This window comes from Malania oleifera, chromosome 11, assembly GCF_029873635.1.
Source record: "Malania oleifera isolate guangnan ecotype guangnan chromosome 11, ASM2987363v1, whole genome shotgun sequence".
NCBI lineage: Eukaryota > Viridiplantae > Streptophyta > Magnoliopsida > Santalales > Ximeniaceae > Malania > Malania oleifera.
Window position 1 is genome coordinate 42,340,124 of NC_080427.1, and position 10,331 is coordinate 42,350,454.

General features: G+C 36.9%; 1 protein-coding gene across 1 annotated transcript; it reads right to left on the reverse strand.

Moving 5' to 3' along the window:
• Positions 1 to 6,261: 6,261 nt before the first annotated feature.
• LOC131167851 (strigolactone esterase D14-like) lies at positions 6,262 to 8,278 on the reverse strand. Its single transcript, XM_058126856.1, has 2 exons — positions 7,699 to 8,278; positions 6,262 to 6,802 (listed from the first exon to the last, which is right to left on the reverse strand). The coding sequence occupies exons 1-2, from the start codon at positions 8,121 to 8,123 to the stop codon at positions 6,364 to 6,366; spliced, it is 864 nt and encodes a 287-aa protein (XP_057982839.1). The 5' UTR covers positions 8,124 to 8,278; the 3' UTR covers positions 6,262 to 6,363.
• Positions 8,279 to 10,331: the final 2,053 nt, after the last annotated feature.

A 10,331-nucleotide genomic window follows, 5' to 3' on the forward strand; every position in this document is an offset into this window, starting at 1 on the left:
ATGCTCATATAACCAAACAAACTACACCCATTTGGTAATCTAAATCATGGTTTTTCAAACAAATACAGTTTAAACACAAGTCAAGGCACAACCATCCTAATATCACAGTATAAATCACCATATACACTCGGTTTTCAACAAAACTAGGGATGCAGCTCGTCGCCCCCCTTTTTCCCAAAACTATAATAATGAAAAACCCATAGTTTTCCCCATTAGATCCCCCCAAATGAGTAGCCAACATAGTTCCACCAAGTCCAATTTCAGAAATAACCATTTTAAACATAGTTCCCCTTACCTTTTCCCCGAATAACAAATCCCGAACTCCAAGGCCCCTAAACAGCAAACCGAGTTCCAAAACCTAAAAATAAAAGTACAGAATATACTGACAAGACTCTTATCTACAAAACTACCGGTTAGAAATGAAAACCAAGCCTTTCCTTGATTTTACGCCAAAATCCAAAAATCTTCGAAACGAGATTCTGATCCATAGAAGTTGTAGAGAATCCTTCCATGATCCTCATGGTAACTTCAGATTCTCGATTCTAGCAACGATCAACGAAGAAATCTTGAGAGAGAGAGAGAGTAGGGAGAGTTCTAGAGAGAAAGAGAGAGATATTTGAAGTTACGTAGCTTGGAAGTAAAGAATATTTTATTTATAGCCCTTTTGACCCGGCCCAATTTGTCGAAGAAATGGTGTTCTCGTCAACGAATCTTTCATTACCTTCGTTGACGAATCTGTGGCCTCGTCGACGAATCAGATATCACTGGTTTTTCGAGACTCCTTGGCTTCTCCTTGTCGACGAGTCTGTGAATTTCATTGACGAGAAGAACAATGGCTTCGTCAATGAAATATGCCAAACTCCCAATTTGCCCCTCTCTTATTTATTAAAACCCAGTTATCACGGTTCGGGTTCTTACACCTATATTTGTATTAAACTTTATTCTCAAAATGAAAACGATATGATTTGTTGTATACCATTAGGCTCCATTCTCCGTCACTGACATTTCTACCGGAGTGGATTTGTCATAGAAGCGACATAGGCATATCTCCTAGGGTAAGGTAAATTCTCACTCTTACCTCAATTTTTCTTAATTCTTAAACTAAATTGATGATCGGACACTAGGGGTGAGCAAATGGTCGGTTCGGCCAAATTCGGTTAATTAACAGAATTAACCAAAAATTTTGGTTAAAGAATAGTGTTAACCGAACCGACCGAACCATTGGGCCTCACCGAACCGAACTCGATCGAATTTATTTTCAGGTAATTCTGTTAACCTAATTTAACCGAGAAATATGAGGGAAGAGGGAATTGGGAAGGTAAATCCAGAACAAGGGAAGGGAAGGGGGAAGTCAGGAAGGAGTCGGGGGAGATGATTGAGCTCAGGTGAGCTTGACACCGATGACGATGAGGAGTAGGGGGTGGTTCTCGGTGACGATGGCTGGCCAGTAGCGACGGCGATGGCATCACGTGAAGATGGTGGTGCCATGGTGCGGAGCAGTGAGCTCAAGTGAGCGAGAGAGGCAGTGACTCAGTGAGGGCTTCCGAATTCTCACTTCAGAGAGCAGTTACTGCGTTGCACTGTTGGTGATGATGGCCGGCGACGGCGACGGCGATGGACACAGAGAAGGCATCGCGTGAAGATGGTGCCTGGTGGTGCAGAGGAGCTCGGGTGAGCGAGAGAAAGGCGACGGCAATGGCTTCTGACTTCAGAGAGCAGTGATTGTGTTGGTGATGATGGCCGGCGACGGCGACGATGACGGCGAAAGGCAGTGAGGGACTTACATGTTCTGACTTCTGTGAGACTGAGAGCAGTGAGAGTGTGAGACTGAGAGTATGAGAGGGAATGAGTGAAATCAGATTTTAATTTATTAATTTATATTTAAAATTTAATTAATTCGTAAATCGGTTAATCGGTTAACCGAATTAATATTCTCCATTAACCGAACCGAAACCCGATTAACCGAAATATTGGAAAACATAATCGAACTGACCGAACCGAATTTTTTAACCGAACCGAATCGACCAATTTCGGCCGGTTAATTCAGTTAATTCGATTTTCCCCGAATTATGCTCACCCCTATCGGACACCACCACGAGAATCTAGGGATGATTCTCTACAAGTCTAGTAGAACGAATTTCTCGTGTGGTCATCGTAGGCATAGCCCCAAAACTAGGATAAGAGAGTTATTTAGAGATTAATTGTTATTTAATTATTGTAGATTTGAAAATGTTAGAATATTGGGCATTCTGGGGTTGAACTGTGTAAGTAGGGTTTTTTTTTGGAATACAGGGTTTGGGTGAGCACTATAGGCACAGTTTTGGGAACTCTACAGGCATAGTTCAGGAAACTAGATAAAAGGGAATAAAATTATATCAGTATTTTATTAAGTTGAATCGGTTATTTACGAGCATATGAAACCTGGTATTTATCTATATGATTTTCAAAATAGCCTGAGTACTGCAAAATGAGGATTTTGTTTAAGGTTTATATTTGGCATAATTGCATATGATATTAAATCCATGTGGCATGAGAATAATTTTTCCTAATAAATTGAATATGAATTACTATGGTATTTGGGCTTGCATATGGGGATGTTTGTAATAATTATGGCGTGATGAATGAATTGTTATGTTTGAATCCTGTATAGAAATGTATTGATATGTTGAATTCCTGTGTGGAAATGCATTGATGCATCTGTGTGAATTACCTAGTGTGGTTACTCGTATGCATAACAATATAACGTTGGCATGAGAAGATTGTTATATTGCCTGGTTATCAAGTGTGGGGATCCTGAGAGAGGGCGATCCATGTTTGAAGGCATGCTACGAGAGTACCCAAAGAGAATAGATTTGTGGAGCATCTATCTTGACAGGAGATTAGTCTCAGACACTATTTGTTCATTATTTAAGAGGGCAATAAGTTTGACCCCTACACCTAAAAAAATGGAGGTACATGGCACGATATTCATCAGTATCAAATGAAATTCAAAAAAAAGTCCATGGATTTGAGTGACTGATGCATTGTATTTTGTGTGCCTGAGCTGTAAAAAATATGAATGGATGTTATTCTCATTCATTCCCTATATTTTGGTGGAAAATGTGTGTTAAGTATTATGGAGCATCATTGTTTTGTTGATGTCAATCCATCCACTACAGTTTTCATCCTTTGTTCCACTTGAATGGTTCAAATTAGCGTCATTGTTTTGTTTTGATTGTAATGACCCGAGTAATAATGGTATTTTAAATAATAAAGAAAAGGGTAAAATGGAAATCGAACAGAAGGAGACAGTATAGGCTTGTCGACAATGTGGCAGTATAGGCTCGTCGACAAAGGTGTAATTCGTCGACGAGAAGATACCGAGGGGATATTTGGGCCTCTAAATTTTGTTGGCAAAGGGGAGAGATCGTCGACGAATTTCCTCTTGACCTCGTCGATGAGGTGACGTGGCTCGTCGACGAAACTCCTTGAATAAATAGCCTAAAACCTGATTTTAAAAGCAGAAAAATCAAGAAATTCTCTCTCTCTCTCTCTCTCTCTCTCTCTCTCTCTCTCTCTCTCTCTCTCTCTCTCTCTCTCTCTCTCTCTCTCTCTCTCTCTCTCTCTCTTTCCCCTTTACGATTTCTCTCTCCTTTCTCTTCAATTTCGGGTCCGTCGTTCGTGGATCAACGATTTGAGGCCACCACAACGCTCCTGGGGAAGTTTTCTCAAAATCTACTAGAGCGGATCATTGGTGGAAGTGAGTTGAAATTCGTCTTTGATTCAAGGTAAAGATAAATATTCAGAATTTGGTCTTTTCATAGTTATAGGAAATGATATTCACGTGAAAATACTGAAGTTTAGTTCTGGTAGTTGTTGATTTCAGGGTGTTGCTCGGGGAACCCTGCGGGTGTAGGATGAGTGAAGTTTTTGGGGTTTTCTTTTCAGTACCAGGTAAGGGAATAAACTAAAGTAGTTATTTTTCACGCAAATTACTATTATTTATCAACAAATTAATTTTTAGAAAAATATGTATTATATCTGAATATTATTGAGTAAATGCATATTTGGGAAAATACTGCTGTGATACAGGAATTACGATTTTAGAATGACATGTATGATTTTATTCGGCATTGTGTGGTATGAATATTAATTTTTACATGATACGTATTATATTATGGCAATTTTATGAATAAGCATGTTTTCAAGAATTGTGAAATTATGCAGTATATGATGATTTTGAAATACATGATAAATGACTTATTTACTCAAAATGATATGTATGAGATTTTTGGCGCAAGGCCGTGTATGTTATATGTTTCCGATGCAAGGCCATGTTTATGAAATGTTCGGCACGAGGCCACATTTACGAAATGTTCAACGCAATGCCATATTTATGAAAGTATAGAAATGCTATCAATCCATTTATGTTAAATGTTATATTATCATGTACTATATGTTATCAGAACCCGGATGTTAGTTTAGTTCAGTTTAGGAGCACGGCACCGTAACTATATAGATCAGATATCTATGTTCAAATTTGTGCTAACCGCCCCACGAGGGGGTGGGAGATGGATAGTCGATGTGGCTTTCAGTGTAGAGTTGTAGATGTCCACCTGGCAGTCCGGATCAGGGTGTGGCGGACCCATCGTACTTACAGACATTTTTGACTCGGTAGTGGTTGACCAGCCATTGTCGGGTCCCACCTTCGGGCTACACAACTCGTCATGAGGGGTATTACATGAAATCAACTAGCTATTCATCCTAAATATGTTTTCAGTATTGTCAGCTATAACAGACATTTTATGAACTATATGATTTATTAGAAAACACAAAAGAATATGATTATTCAGTAGGTTATGAAGAATGTTTAAGATATATGAGATGTACTATATATGTATAATTGCATTAAATATTCATGTTGCTATACAACTGTATTTAGTTTATTTTCCTTTACTGAGAAGTGTCTCACCCTCGAACTTAAATAATTTTCAGGAAACCCAGAAGGACCGGCGGGTCATGTCCGTCATTGAGTCTGTTGTGCTACCCCGTTAGGAGGGTAAGTCTTGTACTAGGGTCAGGAGATTTTTGTTGAGGGATCCTAGATGTATTTTTGATATTTTGAGGTTGTATATGAATACAGTATCACTATGGATTATAGTTGGCTCTGATATTTTATATTTTGTGGTAATTAGGTGGATGATTTACATTTACTGCTGCCTAAATTTCGCTGTGTATGACAGGTGTCTCCGCTACCCAAAGGTTCGGGTTGACTATTTTATATATTTTTTCTTTTTTTATATGAGTATATAAGCTAGTCGTTACATTGATGCTTAGAATTTAAGCCTTTGTATGTTTTAGAAAAAAATATGTCTCAAAAAAATTGCATTAGTTTTCTTGAACTTGCCCTAAATTTTAAATTTCAGAATCAAACTCCATACCTCCAAAAGATGAACACGTACAACTTCATCTAAAAAAGGTTGTGTCAACTGCATATGCTAAAACATTGAAAGAGGCTTGAGACATCAAGCATTCTCTAGAATTTAACTTGGCTAAAATCATTTGATACGCTTTATGTCTAAACTAAGAAGTTATTGACATCATGACATGAGACTTAAACAAACAATCTTGGTAGCCTTTAAACAATCAACCACATTTAAGTTGCATAATTTCAAATGATTGTTAGTTATATATTTTGAATTCGGATTCCCTATCACTATTTCTTGGTTTAATGCTCTATTCCTTTAAAAAAAAAAATTAGTGCTAAAAGAACAAGAAATGGTGTGGAAGGATCCTAATTCATCTAGATGTTATTAGAGAGCCTAATCTTCCTAAGTTGTTCATCATGATTAGAAAATCTCGAATCTAAAATTTAACTCTCTTGGGTGGCAACAACAACAAGAATAAAAACAAACCAAATCTTAAGTCCCACTAAGTTGAGTTAGTTACATGAATCATTTTCGGTCAATTTATGTGATCATAAACAATTCCTTTTGACAAAATCGGGGCTATTAAATTCTTACTATTTCATTCAAAGTTATTTTAAGTCTATCTCTACCCCTTCTATTGCAAGTGCTCAAACTATTTAAGTCCTCTCCCTTTTCTTATCTTCTATAGTATAACTAAGCATAACTTACTACTAATATATATGTTATTTCTTAATCTATCTTTTAACATTAAATCACTCATCCACCTAAGCATTATCATCTCAACAACTTTTATATTTTAGATATTTGTTTCGTAGCCTAAAAATAGTGCATATTCAACCCAAAAACAGGAATAAACAAACAAATGAGTAATAAAACTATATCCCAATTATTGAAAACATGACACACATCAATTAACAAGTATAAGATTCCAAAAGACAAACTACGACCCAATTAATCAATAAAGGTGGAGTACTTTCTTCAACACTTCCAAAAGTGAAAGGTGGGCAGTGAGCTGAGGCAAATGGCCTTCTGTTTCCAGCATCTCCACAACAGCATTACCGTCCCCCAGCTTCTCCTTGATGTAAAATGCAACACTCTTTGGGACTACTAAGTCCATTTTGGATTGGATGATGGTGCAATTTGGCACTCGAACCTTTGGCAAAACGTCCCTTAAGTCACTTAGAAACACGGTCTTGGCTACACTAAGGGTTGTCTCTGGTTTCATTCTTCTCAAGCTAAGTTCAAACTCCCTTATGGCACTTTCGTCATTCACTCCAACTACTTTTGGAGCAAAAGTTGGAACCCAAGATGTGAAGTTCTGGTCAATTTGGTTAAGGATTGCATCTACTTGGTATCTCTCCAAGCCCCCATTGTATCCCTCCTCATTGAGGTACCTTCAAACAATAATCAGAAAGAGAGATGTATGTTAAATAACAAACATAAAGCTTACCAAGTATAAATGAGTAGTACTGGTGTTCTAAGATTAGAAAGGACAAAGAAGTGGCTTATATGCTATATGATAGGTCTCATGACTTACAAATTATGTGAGTGGTAAGGGTAAGTTTTAAGGTGAGTCTATCAACCTAGACATTTTCAGCTTAATTATTTGACGGCAACAATAATGACAAGAATAAATTTTTGAAAAAGAAAAATAAAGATGATATATGTGAAATATAGAAAAGATTAAGAGATCTACACATAAATGATGTTAGAAAAATATAAAGGGTAGATAGAAAAGGAACTGATGGTGATGTTCTAGTTTGGTTGTTCTATTGCCATCAACTTGTACTGCTACCCTGTGTAAAATGTTGACATACAACTCACTAGTCTCATTGAATGCACCTTTGTGAAAAAGATTATTCATGTAAGTTAATATTCTAAACAGTGTGATATTATATTAGATGGAGCAATAGTGATAATAATACATTTTTCATTTGTGTGTAAGGGCACCTAGCTAATAATATATGGGAATAATGGATCTATCTTTGTGGGTGCAATAGTGGTGATAATACGTTTTCATTTGTGTGTGTCCAAAGCCTTAAGGGTACGTAGCTAATATATCGAAATAATGGATCTATTAGTATACAACTTCTTGTACAATTACTAAGGTTTGACGAGTTAAAACCTTCAAAACTCAAACCTAGAACTACATATGCTAGTAGCCTAGTAGCTTAGGAAACTAATGAACATATATATATATATATATATGTATGTATGTATTACATGCGTGTGTGTGTGTGTGTGTGTGTGTGTGAGAGAGAGAGAGAGAGAGAGAGAGAGAGTAATGAACCTTGGGGAGCCACACAACAAGATAAGGTGCTCAAACAGTTGGGGTCTTTGAGCTGCAGCCAAGCAGCCAATCATGGCGGACATGGAATGACCCACATACAGAGTCTTCTTGACGCCCAAGTGATCAAGAAGGCTGAGCAAGTCCCGGGCGTAGGAATCCAGAGAAGAGTACTTGGTTGGATCATAGAGTTTGGGATTGACATTCCCAGAGAAGGCCAAGTCAAAAACCACAACCCTGAACCACACTGTGAGGTAAGGCAGCAGCAAGTGCCACACCCCTTGGTCCGCTCCAAACCCATGCGCCAAATCCAAATCCATACTCCCATTCCCATACACTTTTGGATTCAGAGCCTCGACCAAATTAATGTTGCTTTCTCCTCCTCCATAGCACACTTCTCCACTTGCAGCTGCAGTACTCATCTCCATATATAACTTTTTTTTTTCTCGGCCGTGTGTGTGTGTGTTTGTTGATTGGGAAAGGGTTGGGAGATTGATTAGTTCATGGGAATATAAAGAGAGGAGGGAGGGGAGGAGCCCTAACGGGTGTCTTGAGGTGCTCTGGGTGGAAGTGGTGTGAGGGTTTCCGTGTAGTTTGAGGTTGGGTTGGATTTGTAACTTTGTAGGTGTTGTTAACGTCAGTGCCTTTTTCAATTCAGAAAAAAACAACAACGCCTTTTTGGCAAAAAAGTTAAACCTTTTACACATGCACCACTCGTTGCACCAAGATTTTGGCACATCACTTTCACTATATATATATATAATAAGGGAGGGTCCAAACTTACTTTAATACCTAAAGTTTAGGCAGCAAACCCTGATCACTTAGATTCATGTTTGATATTATGGGTAATCTTTCAGATACGAATCCAGCACCTCTAAGGTATAAAAAAATATTAAAAACTAATTTTTTGGGAGTTTTTCGGGACATTGTTTGTACTCTGTACTAATTAATACATGTGTATATCCATTTATATATTGAGCTGCCTTGTACACTGTTGGTGTGACCCAGAATGTGAAATAACATAAATTGCTTTTGAACAAAACAAGAAAGTGGAAACAGGCAAAGATAGGATGGGTATTTGCCTTAGTTTGCAGGTAATTTGTTTCTGTTTTCGCTTGTGTTAGTTTGTTTTAGTTGATTAATAATACATGTTTTGTTAGGCTTGTTTTGATTTTGGCACCAGAATTGATTTTGTTAGTTATTTATAAATCTCTTGTAATATATTTGTAACCACGATTTTCCTCCGGGTTTATGTAAGAAAGAAAAAAATAATTTGTATGCTTGAGCATGAGCATGGGCATGCAGGCTAGATGGAAATGGGGCACATGGAGGTGTGGAGTAAATGAAGCCCAACAAACCAAGCCGTCCCTGAATTTAATGGTGTAAAGTTGAAATGTGCTTTTTGAACTGAGTGAAAGGTGTCAGTTGGAAAAGAGTTGTGTCTACCTGCACTGTCCTCATTTAGTGGTTTTAGGTATTTGAGAAGCATAGGCCTCACCCAGTCGCTTTTACACTTTCATTAATGCAAATGCAATTAAGCAGCAACCACTAGTCCGTCCTCAACCACGTGAGTGGCCTTGAATAGAACCCAATAAAAAATCAACAGAAATCTAACTATTTTATTATTATTTAAAAAAAAATATTTAGAGAATTGAATTGATCTAAACACAAGCTTATTAGAATTAAACCCATTTAATCCAACATGCTCAACCATGTGTTTATTATTATTATAGTTGTTTGTTTTGCATTTTGAATTGGTGATGTAATATCAAATTTTAGCAAATTGAATTTGATTCTAGTTTTATATGAAGTTATGATACAAAGTTTTGTTTTATATGATTTGATTTGACTGGAAGAGAGAAGGGGAGAAAGAAAAGAGTTAGGAAAGTGGAGACAATAAGAGATAGGAATAAAGGGATAAAGTGGGGTGGAGGCCAAAGCAATAGGTATTCATCATATTGCGTGAATTGAGTTGAATTCTTTAAAGGCTCTTTAAAACTGAAACTAATCACGTCTTGTTACAGTTTATCCCAAAAAGTGCCTAAAATGTAACTATAGATACAAGTCATAAATTTAAAAAATTTTAAAGGTCTAATAAAAACTAAGATTATTTTTAGTATTAATAGTCTAATTATTATAGTTTACTCTTATGCCCAATAATTGTTTGTCCTATCGTTAATAACTAGGTAACTCTTATGCCTAATGACTAGAGACGCCTATCACCTAGGTTGATGATTAATTGTTCACCTCGTCTAGTAAGTGGATGACCTTCAAACAAATAAACGATTTTCCTTGTAATTCAATGGATGTTCCGGTGATGAATGATTCTTCTCACATGGACGAATGTCATATATTCAATGGACACTCATCATTGTGCATCATGATTCGCCTTTATTTTCAACGTGTTTTGGTGATTTATATAATTAGGCGATTATTACCATATCTCAAGAGGTGCATAGAAATCACACAAACACTGAAGAGGGGGGAAAAAAGAAATAAAATATGGAGCCAAAACCATTTAATATGTTGACCTCATTCAATTTACAAATGAAAAGATAGAGAAAGAAAAATTATTAAAATCTAAGTGGGGTACTTTGTGTCTAATTAAAATGTGCAAACATCCTTTAACTATACAC